We start from the raw sequence: 16,649 nt of genomic DNA on the forward strand, positions 1-16,649 counted from the left end.
TATTTTTCTGTAATTTGATCTTTTTTAAATAATGTTGCCACAATAAATTACATTTACAAGTTCTTAATAACATAAAGTTTATATCGTTGTAATAACTTTTTTTCGTGAAAGATGTTATAATATATGTTTCATTCAGTGTGAGTTCCCACACTTTTGAGCCGAAAAACTTTGTGTTAAAAACTTAAATTTCTAACTTAGAGACTTAAAAATATTCTACCTGGTAATATAAATAAAAAATAACGATTAATTTTTCTCATACTTATGGAAAAAATAGAGAGAATATGTACAAAACCACGAATGAACACACAGAATATTCTTTAATCTTAAGATTTATCAAAACAACGACCAGTGCAAATTACGTTTACATATCTCATAATTAAAAGGTAGATAGTATAAAATTATAAAAAAAACTTAGTTAACAAAGAAAAAAAAAGATATACTCAGAACACCCGACTCTTGAAAACATAGCTGTTATAGTAGCCTGTATTTTGGGTCTAGCAGATACTTTTGTTCCTTATATTTCAAAATTTTCAAAAAATTATTAGGAGCAAATTTTAGCTTTCCATAATTATTACTTACATCAGCTTTCATTTCTGCTGAAGAAAAAATTCCTTCTATGATGACAGGCTAGTATGACATATTTATGAAAAGTATTTAATTTTAGGGAATTGTTAATCATCTGTAAACATTAAAAGTGCTTAAGGTAGTTATACTATGTTAAATGTATAAAGTTTTAAAGCATTACTTCTTGAATAAACTTTTACAGTTGAATACCAAACGTTGGGCTATGTCAAAAGTTCGTGCTAAAGCAAAAGCATTATGTTTTTTTTTCTTTTGCTAACTAAACAGTAAAATGTAAGCTAAACATAACAGTTTTTTTTGATAAATATACTGAAGATAGAAACATTTTATAGTGTAAAACAAAAACAATTCAAGTTGGAAAAAGTTCAAGGTTAAAAACTTTTTTTCTTATTTATATGAACTTAATTGATTAGCGGCAAATAATTTTTGTGTTTTAAAAAATGGCAACAACTCATTCATAGAAAACTTTTTGTTATTTTTTTTTGCAAGTTTCTTAAATAAACAAACTTAAAAAATTTAACATCAGAAAACTTAAAACTTAGTCATACGCTTAAACAGGAGAAGCTTACTTGATAAGTCAGTTTTATACAATAAAATATAAGTGAAAGTTCTCAACTTTAAAGAAAATACTTAGTCTTTGAAGTTAGTTTTCAAATTGTCTTTTACCTTCTCAACGTAGATGGAAAATGTAAGGGATTTGACAAATGTTCTCTCGTGTCTATACTTTCTGTTCTATATCTCTCCTTATCATTTTCTCTGCTTTCGTTTTCTTCACTATCACTTTCTTCACTTGTTGAAGAAGCGTAAAACGATTCAGAACTTTCGTCGCTTGATGTATCTGAGTCATTTGATTCTAACTCGAGCTATGAAAATAAGTAACAGTAGTAATTAATAGTTAAGTGTTTTTATAAAAACATACGGTAAAACGTACACACTTTTAAAAACTATACAATGTATTCTTTAATAAACAAATATGCGGATAATGTAACGTTATCAAACACTAATCATATTTTTTTGATGAAGTTTAAAAATCAAAATTAATTAAAAATAATTTTAACTACTTGGATTTTTTCTTCAATTAGATCTTTAAACTGCATAGCAACATCATTCCTTGGCTCATAAATTAAAATCATTTTGCATAGTTTTTGAGCTTTTTCCCATTTGCCGGATCTGCATTTAATTTTATGAGTTTTTATGCATGTAAATTTAGTGATATACTTTATGGAAAAAATAAAATTTATTATAAACTGTTGTAATCTTTTTATCTTTAGGAAGAAAATAATTAAAACTTTGAAAAACTTTTGTAAGTATATATTAAGTAATTACTATAATATTTACATTACTTTAATTTTTTAAGTTTTATCACCAAAACAATGTTACACTCGTCTAAAATATTTTAAACAAGATCTTTAGTTTATTAATAAAATCTTACTCAAAAAAATTAAGTGTTATTATTTATATTAATATATTGAACTAATATTAACTAAATTAGTTTAGACGAGTAAAACATTGTTTTGGTAACAAAGTTTAAACAATTTTATTGAAATTATTAAACTTATTTATAAGTTGAGAACTTTATTGTATTCTTAAGTATGAAAGTACATAGTTATTACATTTATCGCTAGTATAAAATTCAATAAACTTTAATACTACTTTGTTTAGCTGCTCGTCAGTTAATTGTTGCTAAAATCTAACTTTAATACAGTGTTTAAAAAAACGTTAGTTAAAAATAATTAAACCATTAAAAGTTAATTGTAAAACAAGTCCGTGTTAAGATTTTAATTTAACTTATTCTTTGCCGATTTAAAATTAAGTTTAAGAAAGAAATTTAAAGACTTAATTATGTAAAATTATTGAAAACTTATATAAAGGTTTAAAATAAACACATATTAGAATAATACACTTTTATTTATGCTATACTTATCTCGTTGTTCACAGATTTTAGGCTCGCAAGCGATTCTAGAACTGAGAGGTGAAACGTGTTTCTTGCTTTAGATAAAATTTTGAATCTACTACCCTTGTAGTGATCAGCGCAGCTACGAATGTTGAAAAGGGGTTAATTGATCGATGTTTGATCACTTTTGAACTTTTCCTCGCCATTAAAAGAAATTTTTCAGCTTTTTTGTTACATGCTGCTTTCGGCTGACATGCGTTGATATGTACGATTTACGTAGTCGTTTCCGCAATGAAAACTAAAAACGTACACTATGTTGCTTAACTCGTGGGGAGATGTATTGTTTTTAACTATTCCATTAAGCTGATGGTTAGTTTTACATTCAACGCGTAACAAAATGCTTTTAAAACTCGACTTTATAGCTTGTAAATCCTGCCTAGCCAACTTTATTGAGTTTTCATTCATATAAGGAATGCAGAGGTAAACTGGGCAAAGATGTGAACTAAAAGTAGGTAAACTATTCATTTCCGATTTAAACCAAACCTACCCAAGAACTTTTCTAAGAAAGAACAATCCTTTTAGTTATTTTCATCTTTTACTTATTCTTTTTAAAATTTCAAAAATTTTTAATTATTACGTATAAAACTTTTAAACTATATATAAAACATTTCCTAAAAGTTTTAGATCTGTAGCTCAATAAATAAAGGAGAAAATAATTTTTTGTAAAATTATAAATTTGTGAGATAATTGATAATGAAAAAATTTCTGTCCATACAATTTTACTAATAAACTTTTTGTAATTTAAAATTTCTCAAAAACTTAACAATATTTCAATATTTTTTAAAAACTGGCTTGTGTTTATGTTCAAGGCTTTGATATAGAAATCAATTTAATTTATATATAAACAATTCCTTTGCCCTTAATTTGGACCGCAAATAATCTAATTCAGAAAATCTTCATAAAAATCTGCCAACATATGGTTTAAACTACATAATCGTTTTAATAATACATAATATGTAATTGTACTTGCTATGTTGTAAAGTTTTACATTATTTTTTTTTAATATTAAAGCACTTTTATTAAACAAAGTAGATCTAGTAGTAAAAATTAAAAATAAACACAATTACAAATAATACAAATAAATTTTGTGATTCCAGTTATAAAAAAAATTAGTAAAGAATAAAGTTTAATATAAAATCAAGCGATATAACAAAGGAAGCTTTAAATTATAAAATATAAATTTGTTTTTATTGAAATTTATATAGCAAGTTATATGAAATACTACAAAACTAACAACTAATTAATTAACTTAAAATTAATAAAATATGACTAACCTGACGTATGTGATGAACTCAGCAATAAGTTCAATAGGAGCTTTTATTATGCTCCCTTTGTATTCATCTTCTTCACTTTCTGCAGATGATGATGTATATTCACTTGTCGAAGTATCTTCACTTGTAAAGTTGTTAAGTGGTTTATCTTCTTTAAAAATAACATTACAGTATTAGAGCTAGTTGTTAGTAAAAATTTTAAATCTCTTGAAGGTTCCATAATAAATAAACTACTTTGTATAAAAGCAGATGAGGCAGGATTATCAGTTCTTGAAATAAACAGACTTTTTAAAACTATTTTGAGTTTTTATCAAAAAAACAAAATTATCCTGAGTTCAAAATAAAAATTCAAAATATCCTGAGATACCCTGAGTTATTCTGAGACTCTTTTAAACTACAAATATTCTGAGTATCTTGATTGTGTGGCAACTTTGCATGAAGTAAAAGTGGTAACTTAACATATTTAAAATAGGGTTTATCAAGATTTCTGAAAAACTAAAAACTTGTTTAGTTATAAACATATAAACACTTTTTTGAAACATTAAAAAAAAAATTAACCTTCACTGCTATGGTTTGTTTTTGTTTCATCTTTTACTTCATGTTCAGTTTTGTAATTATCATTCATTTTTATATTGCTGTAAAGTTTGGGTATAAACATATGGCTGTCTTAAATATGAAAATATATAGGTATACACTTTCAACAACTATTTAACATAAATAAACTCTTTAAGTTGATAATCTAACATACTTCTACTAATTTTTGTCAAAAATTTACAATAGAACAACAAAATGTAAATAAAGTTTTATACAACACAGAGATAGAAGGTCTAAGTTATATTTGCCAAATTTTAAGACATATTAAAACAAGATTATGTAAAAAACTACAAAATGTCAAGATTCAAAGTTTTATATCAACGTATCACAGTGGGCCCAATCACATTTAATTAGAAATGGGGAACTATTTTTCTTTAACTAATATTTATAATTCCTGATCAAGAATTTTTTATTAATGTAAGTAGTTTAAGGTTGTAAATGTATCTAATGACTTTTCCTAAGTAAATTAAAAATTCCTAATAAATAAAAGTTACCAGACTTTAAGTTTTAGCTATTATAAAATATTTTAACTAGTAAGAGCCAAAACTGAAATAAAATACGACAAGATCTTAAAAACTAGCTGATTTTTAAGAAAAATTTCAATTTAGTACTAATTAAAAAAAAAACTTAAAACAAGTCTGAGTCAAACAGTGTTTTTTAAATAATCTGAAAAAAAAACTAAAATAGCTTTGAACAGGCCTGAATTTTCTAAATTTAAAAACTATCCTAGAATGTGGAGTAACCTTGTAATAGTCTAGTTTTAAAGAGTACAAATAAACTAAAACATATATTGAACATTTATAAACGATTTGATAAAAACTCATAATTTATTATTTATTAAAAAATGATAAGCATAAGCTCAAAAATAATAACTGCTTGTATCTGTCAAAAGATATCCTACCAAAACAAGTTTCTTAGAATGTTCTGATAACAAAACTTTGCAAACTATTTGATTTATTGAATTCATAGAGTTCAAAAGAGTTATTCATAAAGCTTATAAAGCAGGCACAAGCTTCATGAAAAAATAAGTGGAACTGTGTCATTAGTTTAACAGAGAACTGTACATCAGTTTGATAAAGCGAGTACTTTGCAAATTGTTGTTATTATAAATTATGAGTAATACTTTAAAACAGGGTCCCATTGCTTTAAACAAAAAGCCAGCCTATATGGAAAAAACTAGCCTTGGTTACACTAAACTAGTCTGAATAGACCTAGATTGAAGAGAAATTAAAAAAAAACTAAAATAAAAATGTTAGTCAGGCTTAAATAATAGAATATACTTTAATAATAACAAAAGAATTTGAAAGCATAACATTAAAAATAAAATAAAATCAAGTCATAAAACATGCCTGAGATTTAAAAAAAAAACAAATAAACTAGCTTGAGGTTTGCAAAAAAATTCATTGCTAGTATGATCAGTGAAGTCAGCTTTATTTAATTGCCATGCAATGTTTGATACATTGTTTACTTTGAAAGACAACTGGTAAAGTCCTTTTAAATATGATCAAAAGAAACATCAAGAAAGTCTAACAGAGTGTAATCCTTGATTTACACATGGCAAGAAAAGCTCAAATTAATATAAAGATTGGTCTTTATTAAACCATTGTACTGTAAAACAAAAAAAATTGTATCCTGCTGTCTTATTTTCATAACAAGTATGTTTTACCATGATATGCTTGATAATTTTTATTCATATATAACTTACATAACTTTAAATGGTTATTTTAGCAATGTCAGACAAAAATTTCTTATTTAAGTTCAAAATTTTATTTTTATATGTGTTTAATTAAGTTTCAATCTTGCAGCGTTTAACTCAGAGAGTTTACAAAGCTGACATCAAACCCCTACAATATCAGGCAAAAAAATTCTAAAATAAAATTACATTTTATAAGCCAGAATTTTTTTTAATCCTTTTTTTTAGAGTATTGTAATAATGAGTCTTAGTTAATAATTAAAAAAAAAATTAATCAGTTTTGTATTGTGTTGATTTAATTGTTCTATTTGAATTGAAAATAAATAGTATTGTATTTCTTGAGCATAACTTACCTTGAACAGCAATTTTTATCAACTTTACAAAAAACCTAAATATTTAATGCCAATTATTTTCCTTATCTTAAAAGCTAATTAGAATTTTTTTTACAGGAGAACGTTCCTTTGCCTTGAATTAAAATTTTTTGTAAGATTGATGAAATTGCTGATCAAGCTAAGTTAATGCTGGTTTGTGCTTCTAAATTAGCTTCTTAACTACTAAAATTTCCCTAATTAAAAACTATAACTTATTTAAATCGAGTTATTTATAAGCTAGGATAGAGATCAGCAGCCTTTTCAAACTCACGGACCAATTTTTCGAAAAAAGTTGTTCGCAGGCCGCACTGTATAAAAAAATTTCTTCAAAAGTCCGTATTTTGTTTTAAAAATTGTATTAATTAACATAAAATGCTAATTTAAGTTAAAAGTTCAATAAAATAAACAATAGCAAAATAATTATAATGAGTTGTTATCAAATTAAGAGTCTAAATACTTATTACTACAAAAATTTAAAGAAAGCTTCGTCTTGAGCTGAGAAGTACCTCGCAGGCCGCACACTTTGGCTTTTAGGGCCGCAGACTTTTGCTTTTATGGCCGCATTTGGCCCGTGGGCCGCAGTTTGCCGACACCTGAGCTAGGATAACAAACCAAAAATCTTGTTTTACTATTAGTTGTATTACTAATATTTTTCGATCGTGGTTTCATTTGAATTCGGCGAAGTGATATGAAGTCTTAAATAAAAAAAACTAAATACTTACTAAATATTAATGATAATTATATTTGTTAGGTGTAATGAATTAAGTTTAATTATATGTTCTTAGTAGTGTTACCACTAGATTACAAGATCTTTAAACTATCTATTAGGATTGTTTGTTTCATTTTATATAGTTAAATTAATGATAACTTTATTAAGTCTGAAAATATTTTTACTACTACCTTATTTTTTCAAATATTTATACTCAGATTTAATGTTCATTTGTAAGTTTTTGAGTACATTTTAAATAGAACTTTCTAAATAAAAATACTACTTAGCTATTTTTGTTTAATATGTTTTTATTTTAATGATTTTAAGTTTTAAAACTTTCAAGTTAAAAAATGTATTTTTTTTAGCTTATAAAAGACTTGTATACTACGACTTGATAACCAAAATGTTTTTTAGAATAGTTTTTCAATGATAATATTTTATTGTTCCGTAAACAAAATTAAATAAACCTTAAATGCAAAAAAAGTTTCCTTGGTTCACATATTTTAATTCTTTAAGTAAATTCAGCAAGTTGCCTACAAAAGCAGCTCAGTTCTGTATTAATAAAAAGTTTCATTAAACACACGCATGACTATATTTTACATAGAAATAGTTCTAAATGAATCTAAGTCTTAATGAGTTTTTTTAACAGTTCTTAACAATAATTAATAAAATTATTATTGAAAAGTATTATTGAAAAGTAGTAAGAAATCTGGCTAATTTGTGTTGTGGAGACTTGATCATCGACAGAATAGGTCTAAAAGGAATATTTGGTTTGTGTAGTTTTGGAAGGCCATACATCCTTGGCCAAGGATTTAGGCCAAGGATTTAGGCCAAGGGTGTATGGCCTTCCAAAACTACACAAACCAAATATTCCTTTTAGACCTATTCTGTCGATGATCAAGTCTCCACAACACAAATTAGCCAGATTTTTTAATTTTTTATTAGAACCAGTTTTAGCTTATTACTCACAATTCGTTGTAAAAGACTCTTTTGAAGTTATCGAAAAGATCAGACATGCTAAATCAACTAATACAGTTTTAACATCTTTTGACGTAAAGCAATTGTTCACAAATGTACCACTAGAAGAATCAATTAAGATAAGTGCTGACAAATTATATGAAATAAGTAAACCTAATTTAGAGAAGAACAATTTTATAAAGCTGATGAAAATAGCAACAAGTGATGTGCAGTTTAATTTCAACAATACAATTTACAGTCAGATAGACGGCGTAGCCATGGGGTCACCTTTGGGTCCTACTCTAGCGAATATTTTTATCGGATATTTAGAATCCAAAATTGCTGACGACTTGTCTTCATAAGTTGTCTACATAAGATACGTCGACGATTGTTTGGTCATATCCAAAACAGAAAGTGAAAATGAAGATATTTTTCAAAAATTAAACTCTTTACATAAAAAGATTTCTTTTACTAAAGAAGTAGAAGAGAACAACCAGCTGCCATTTCTGGATATATTAATAATAAAAGATAAAACAAGCTTCTTAACGAATGTTTATAGAAAAACAACTTTCACTGGGCAATACTTACACTACCAATCGTTTTGTAGCAAGAAACGAAAAGTAAACCTAATCAAAACGCTGTACCATAGAGCATACAGAATCTGTTCGAAAGAATTACTTCATTCAGAGGTTGAGAGAATAAAAGAAATTTTAATAAAAAATGGTTACCCACCAGATTTGATTAAGAAGGTGATAAAATCACACCACAATAACATAAATCAACCTAGACTATTTGGACCGGAGAAGTTCCCAGCAATATTAAAACTACCTTATATTGGAGAAAAATCACGAGTATTTGAGAGCAAACTAAAAGACTTAACAAAAACATCTTACAATCAAGTGCTTCCAAGAGTTATATTTCTTTCAAAATCTTTTTTAAAAGTGCAGTTGAAGGACCCGATACCAGACCAAGACAAAAGTTATGTAGTATACAAGTTTAATTGCTCTTGCGAAAAGAGCTATATCGGTCAGACCTCTAGGCACTTAAAAACCAGGATAAAAGAACATCTACCTGCTTGTGTATTGAAATTCATCGAACAAGAACCTGAAATTAAGACAATAGCAACAAAAAACGCAGCAAAAAGATCTTCAGTTGCAGAACATCTAATAAATAATAGAGATTGTGCTAGGAAATATGACATATCCAGATTTAGAATAATCCATCATTGCAATAGTGTGTTTGATCTCGTGAAGTTGGAGGCTATCTCTATATTTTTGGAGAAACCAGAACTGTGTAAACAGAAGGAATTTGATTATAAAGTGTCTTTATTTAGTTAAATTATCTATTTTTTATCCGTTAGTAGTATTTGAGTTTAATTATTTATTACTTTACACTGATTATTTATTGTGCTTATTACTTTGTTAGTTTTAACTTTTTGTGTTTTTGTTTAAAAACTTATTCATAGTTTTAGAATTGTTCTACTGTTAAGTTCTGACGAAAAGTAGTGTAATACGTATAAACTATCACAGAAAAACTTGAGAGAGTGTTTTATTTATTTGTTTTTGCATTAAAATTTAAATAACAACCAAGTTACTTATTATTTGTACTAAAATGTACTATTCTTAACACAACTATTAAGAACATATTGTTATTATTAGTAAAAATTAGCCTTTTATATTTAAAATCAAAATAGAAGTTATGAAAATAGCATCAGTTATGATTATAACAAATTACGTTTTTATATGACTTTTTATTTAGTTTAGTATTTATATTTGGTTTAATTATAATATTTTTGTTTTAAAATGTATGAATTTATTACGGCTTGTTAACCATAAAGTAAAGAAAGTCTAATTTAGTACAAAAATAAGTTTATAACTTATTGTACAAGTAGTCTAAGTTTTTGATACATGAATGTGTTATTTTATTAAAGGATAAAACTCTATATTTAGACACTTTCATTTATTTCTCAAAACTTACGAAAATTTAAAAAACAATTTAAAGCTATTTATTTTATTGGTTTAAGACAGCTTAATAAATGGATCTCAATTCTCAAATACTAAACTTTATTTATTTTTAGCTTTTAAAAAAGTATTCTACTTAAGTAGTGATCTACTGGATCCGGAAATTTTTTAGAATTTAAGATCAGGCCGGGTCCAGATCGTTTTTTAATAGGAAAGATAGAAATAGGTAAAGCAACGTACGGCCTGTAAATCGAAATTTCTGGTCCACAAAGTATTTTTAGCTTTAGAACATGTTTTGTAACTTGAAACAAGTAGTAAGTTTAAAGATTATATTTAAACAAATATTTTTTTTTTAACTTTATAGCTCATTGAATCTTTAATTTACTCCTTATGGATTAAAACTTTTTTAATAAAGTTATAATTTGGAAAAAAAATCAGTTGGAACCAATTGAATTGTTAAAAAACAATTAATTGAATAAAAAATCTCATGTTTCGTAGCAAAAATACTGTACTAGCTACTAAGTATCTTATATATTGCATAGTGTATCGTGAATTAGAGTAGAGGTCTAAAGTTTAGGCCCTAAAATGCTTTTTAAGTTTCGATCTTTATTATATATTCTTATTAAAGTACAGTTTTGTTTATGCAATTGTAAAAGTTGCTTTAGTGATAATTTTTGTGGCAATAAGATAACTGTAAAAGTTAATTATATTTTGTTTATTGAACGACAAAAAATAAGCGCTCAAAATATTTGGTCCTTAGACCGGGAGCACGAAAAAACCTTTCGGTTATCGAGTCGCACACAACGGATACCTTTTAACGTCTTGTCCAGACAATTAAATGCATTTAGGATTTAAAAAAACTGTGTGATTTAAAATGGAAAAAGAAACAAGTTTGTTCATTTTCCATAAAACAGTTTCTTAACTCTAGTATACATACAAAACATAATCTCCAAAATAAAAATGAAATTATTTTTTGATTTTATCACTAGTTTATATTTTCCTAAATCGTACTTATTGTCTTCAAAAAAATCTATAATCTAATAATGACATACAAAGTTATTTACTTAATAAAATAAGAAAGTACTAAACGATTTTTTGTTTTACATAAATTAGAAATATCAACAATACTTTATAAAAGTTATAAATAAGATGTTTATAAAGTATACTCTTTCAACAGACCAGTTATAGCAGAAGTGAAAATTATCATTATCTGGGTTAAACACTGTAAAAATTTGAAGCTTTCACAAAGAAATTTTATTTATGTTGTTTTTGTAAACATAATGATTAAAGTTTTTGAATCTAAATTTGGCATTATCTTAAGTTGTTATTAATTGTCCTGGACATGACTTTAAACTGTATCCTGGTGTACGACTTGATAACCGAAAGGTTTTTTTGTACACAGGTCCTCGGACTAAATATTTGAGCGCTTTTTTTTTCGTTCAATAAACAGTATAATTGTGAAAGCATCTTTTTTATTTTATTTGTGATTGTATGTGTGATACATATGTTTCTGGTTACAATAAAAATTGTTACTAAACTAACCATTTGTTGATGTGAAACATTGATGTTTTAGTTTTAGTGATTTTATTTATTTAAAAGTTGTTAATTGCTTTAAAAAATTGTTTTGTTTATGTTAAAGAAAAAGAAAAGTCCTTTATGTAATATTTTTATGAAAATAAACACGGTATGAACTGGTCTTGTTTTGTATAACCGGGTGGCTTCAGTTTTCCACTACTTCTCTAGGTTTAGAGTATCTTGAAAATCATGCAAATCATTTGAATATTTGCAGAGTCAGCAAAATTTTTAGATAACTTTTTTTATATATTATTATTTATATATACACCCTTATCCCTAACCCACCTTACCAAAACATAAAAAAAAAAATCAAAAAATAAAGTTTTAATATCAAGCTACTATGCTACTACCACAAAACTATTAACAGAAAACTGTTGAAATTTTGTACTTGTGCATGCCAAAAATGAAAAGTCAGATAAGGTATCACAAATAAAAGTGTTAGTTTTTAAAAGCAGTATTGTATACTATCAATTATTAAGATAAAGGGTGTTTGTTTCTAGGTTTATAAGTTTAAACTACATGATTCTTATTTAATTATTTATTAAAGGAAAATTTGTAAAAAATAATAGAATAATTAAAAAATCTTGTAATTGAAAATTCTAATAAGATAATTCTCTGACAAAATTTTATTCAATACTATACTAAATGTTGCATCTTCTGCTTGACTAGCCAATAATTTAACTAACAAATTAAAACTTGAGTTTTTATGTAACTAAAGCTGGTACATCAAATAAATAGATAAACATTATTTTGGTGTGAAATAAATTTAATAATAAACAAAACTTAAATTTTTATGCAATTAATAATAGTTTGCAATATTTTCTATGACTTTTCTTACTTTTAGGGATTTATTAATAAAATTTTCATAGTAAAATGTTTTTTTATTCCTAAATTAGATCATTAAAACCAGTTATATGTATGTGTATTTTTATATAAAAAAAATTGATCCAAAAGCAAAAAATCCTACCATAAAATTGTTTATTAATAAGTTAAATTTAAACTGAAAAACTGTGAGAAAGATTGCTTAAAAACTGTAAACACAAAACACTAAACACAAAACTATTTATTATGATATTGCTATGAAACGTAAGGGTGTACATTTTAACTGGAAAAACCTATATTTTAACTTAAAAAAAAAATCATTGTTGACCACTGGGTTTCAGTGTTGTAACGTCAAATCAGAGAGTTTTTCAAGCCAATTTTAAGGTCAAACACTTTAGGCATAAAAACAAGGCTGAGATTTCATCCTGAGATTTTGAACTTAGATGTTGCAAAAACCTGGAATTTTGTACAGTTTTTTATGTTAAGTATGAAATCTTGGTAAAAAAAAAACTAATAAGTAAAAATGATTATTTTATTCATAGTTTTATTTGAAAATTATTTATACAAAACATTTTAAAAGTAACATAACAGCATCTTTAGACTGATTTTATACCATTAAATTCATTTAATAATCTTAAGTTTAATTTCTACTATGAAGAAAAATAGTACTTTAAAAATGTAGAAGAAAATAAAAAAATCTTAAGTACAAATGGCAAACCTGGTCATATTTTGTTAAGTATCAGAAAAGTACATAAAACGTGTTTTGAAATTATTTCAAGTTTTCTATAACATAATCAAACAAAAGTGATTTTTACCAGCAATAAAACTGCTGATGTATTATACTAATGAGTAGCAACTCTGACACAAGATCTTTTTATGTGATTATAAATATGTTTTTATTATTTTACTTACCTCTATATAATTCTAACAAACTACCTTAAAAGATCAATAAAGTTGACAACTACAACTAAGAATGAAAACTCTTAATTTGAGCTAAACATTTACCAGGAATAACCTAAATGAGGTAACAAGCAAAGTTCAATAATGGGAAAGGTAATAAAAAACAACAAAAGGAAAAGGAAATTCTATACTTCACACCATTATTTTGTTTGTGTGTAACGACAAAAATTTACAGATGTTTCCCAGAAATTGTTCTTTAAAACTTTGGCCTAACGCTTTGTACCACAAAACTATTAACAGAAAAGTGTTGAAATTGTGTACTTGTGCATGCCAAATATGAAAAGTCAGATAGTGTATCACAAACGGAAAGTGTAAGAGGATAAAACAGAAAAATCAAAGCTTTGAAACTGCAGAGATATATGCAATGCATGGTGGATGGCAATTGTTTATTAATAAATGTCATCTAAATAAAAACAAATTATACAGTAATCTTCCTTTATTCTACCAACATATGTTTCTGTGTGTCAACGAATCAACACACTTCAACTGGGTTCTGTAAAAAAATAATTACTGTAATGAGAGAATAGAAGCATAGAATAAAGTAGGTGTATACATATTTTCATTAAAATAAGATATTTTCTACAGATAATAGTTATTAATAGGTGAAATACTTAATTTTAAATCCGACTGTTATAAAACTATATGATATTTGTGATTATTAAGTCTAAAATAAGTAAAGTAAGCTAAATTACACAACAAAACATAATATAAACAAACAACTCACGTTAATAGGAAAGAAAACTAATTCAAAATTTACTGTTGTTAACTAACGAAAAAAATACATACGTTACAACTAATAATTACGTCACAATGTAAATGAGGTTATTTAAACTATTTAATTTGTATTGTAAAGAACATTAATTTTGTTTTTATGTAATCTATTTTGAACAAAAATAAAACATTAACCATTAGTTAGTAAATCAATAAAATTTAATAAAACTTAACGTGAGTTATTTACGTGAGTTGTTTGTTTATATTATGTTTTGTTGTGTAATTTAGCTTACTTTACTTATTTTAGACTTAATAATCACAAATATTATATAGTTTTATAACAGTCGGATCTAATATTAAGTATTTCACCTATTAATAACTATTATCTGTAGAAAATATCTTATTTTAATGAAAACATGTATACACCTACTTTATTTTATGCTTCTATTCTCTCATTACAGTAATTATTTTTTTACAGAACCCAGTTGAAGTGTGTTGATTCGTTGACACACAGAAACATATGTTGGTAGAATAAAGGAAGACTACTGTATAATTTGTTTTTATTTATATTCCAGTGAAGTTACTTCACTAGGATCTTTTGTTAGCAAACAATTAAAACTATATTTTGAACAGTTAAATGTCATCTATCGAGCAACAGTGATAACATCAGAGAACAGTAAGCAATGTGTAGGTCTAAATTGTAGGGTCATCAAGTTTATTGGTTAAAACTAGATATCTACAGCATAAATGTTCCTTTAATAGCAGCAAGTACAAACTTAAAACTACACTTTTAAAATAAGTTTTGGACTTTTTTAGCAGAAAGGAGGAACCACATTCAATTTTAAAGCCTCATTTCAGTCAAAGAAGAAGTGACTTTTTGAACTGAGTTAATACACTTTACAGAGTCACACAAATCTGAAGTTGTATACAAACCTGAACTATATAAATGCAATGCTAATACCCACAAAACTTCTAAACTTTTGTGGTTTGTGGCAGAAGATGATAAGTGCTCTCTTTGTTCTTTATCAGCATACACTGGTGCATTATTGATTGAAGGGGCTTTTTCTCCAAGTATATGTAAAGACCAAAATAAAGATGTTGTGGTAGAATATTTTTATGCCACAATAATCAGTGAAGGGTTCAAACACATGGTAAATTGCCACATGTGAAGATAAAAATTATGATGGCAATTATAAAATTGACTACCTCATGAGAGTTGAAGCTTAAATCAATTTGAAGCTCCCTTCCACAAGTGATATTCTGAACTGACACCTAGATTTTATTCTTTATTGTAAAATTAATGGGGAGTGGAATGTTTCTAATTAAAGACAATCTATTACTTTTTTACTTAGAAATCATACCCAAATAGCATCATTAGTAATAGGGTTATCTTTTAAAGACAGATAAAGGATGTTTTTTAATGGTTTTTGTGTATAAGGACATTGTGTTTATCTAGTTATTTCGAAGTCTGTTAGCTTTTGTTGTGTGTCAATTATTTTATAATATACTAAAATATCTACTAAAAGATACAAATATTTAATAAAAAGTTTAAACATAACTCACTCATTTTCGAAAAAAAATTATTGATTAATTTCGTTTAGCTCTCTTCGGAATAAAATTGCTAAAAACTATGAATATTATAGAGTAATTTTAGTTATAAATAATGAATTTGAAAAGTCTAACAAAAAATAGTTACGTCAAAATAAATTTGCTAAAACAAAAACTTTTAAAATAGTAGAAATTTTTACCTGAAACTAAATTAAATAAAAAGCACATTAAAAAATATTTTTACAATTTAAAACTTTACAAATAGGGTCTTTAGTAGTATTATTTGTCGTTATTTATTTTTTAATGTGCTTTTTATTTAATTTAGTTTCAGGTAAAAATTTCTACTATTTTAAATGTTTTTGTTTTAGCAATTTTGTCTTATAAATTACTTCAAGTTAGTTCAGTACAACTCTATTCTATTTTTCAAACTTTTTCTAAACAGACTTTTATACTTTCTGACGTAACTATTTTTTGTTAGACTTTTCAAATTCATTATATATAACTAAAATTACTCTATAATATTCATAGTTTTTAGCAATTTTATTCCGAAGAGAGCTAAACGAAATTAATCAATAATTTTTTTTCGAAAATGAGTCAGTTATGTTTAAAATTTTTAATTAAAACCAGTACCAAAACCAAACTATTCAAATATTTAATAGTTGTAAACATATGGCTTACTACTACACTTAAGTTAATTAAAATGCAAGGTTGCCACACACTCATGATAAATCAGGAATTTTGGAACTTTTTGAAATTTTCAGAAAGGCTCAGGATAACTCAAAATATTTAGAATTTAAGTTTTAAACTCAGGCTGATTCAGGTTAGTATTGTATTTTATGGAAAGCTCAGGAAAGTTTAAGTTTTATAAATAATTTAGGGACATACCTTTTCTGACTTTGTATGAGATTTATTTGATTTGGTTTAAATATTTTTATTAAACA

At 25.7% G+C, this 16,649-nt stretch overlaps 1 protein-coding gene across 2 annotated transcripts; it reads right to left on the reverse strand.

Moving 5' to 3' along the window:
• Positions 1-352: 352 nt before the first annotated feature.
• LOC145842624 (uncharacterized) lies at positions 353-4,438 on the reverse strand. Of its 2 annotated transcripts, none has more exons than XM_082950098.1 (4): positions 4,366-4,438; positions 3,811-3,925; positions 1,644-1,752; positions 353-1,445 (listed from the first exon to the last, which is right to left on the reverse strand). In XM_082950098.1, the coding sequence occupies exons 1-4, from the start codon at positions 4,430-4,432 to the stop codon at positions 1,245-1,247; spliced, it is 492 nt and encodes a 163-aa protein (XP_082806224.1). In that variant the 5' UTR covers positions 4,433-4,438; the 3' UTR covers positions 353-1,244. The 2 variants fall into 2 exon arrangements, with proteins under 2 accessions (XP_082806224.1, XP_082806223.1); XM_082950097.1 differs by having other exon boundaries at positions 3,811-3,958.
• Between the last annotated feature and the right edge of the window lie 12,211 nt (positions 4,439-16,649).

This window comes from Thalia democratica, chromosome 8 (genome assembly GCF_965202585.1).
Source record: "Thalia democratica chromosome 8, ktThaDemo2.hap1.1, whole genome shotgun sequence".
Lineage (NCBI taxonomy): Eukaryota > Metazoa > Chordata > Thaliacea > Salpida > Salpidae > Thalia > Thalia democratica.

Bases quoted from the DNA above. Each gene is read 5' to 3' on its own strand.
- LOC145842624 (XM_082950097.1), bottom strand. From the start codon at position 4,432: ATGAATGATAATTACAAAACTGAACATGAAGTAAAAGATGAAACAAAA. The intron at 3,959-4,365 runs GTTAATTTTTTT...TTATTTTTAAAG, and splicing joins AACAAACCATAGCAGTGAAG to AAGATAAACCACTTAACAAC. The intron at 1,753-3,810 runs GTTAGTCATATT...AATTAAATGCAG, and splicing joins GAGTTCATCACATACGTCAG to ATCCGGCAAATGGGAAAAAG.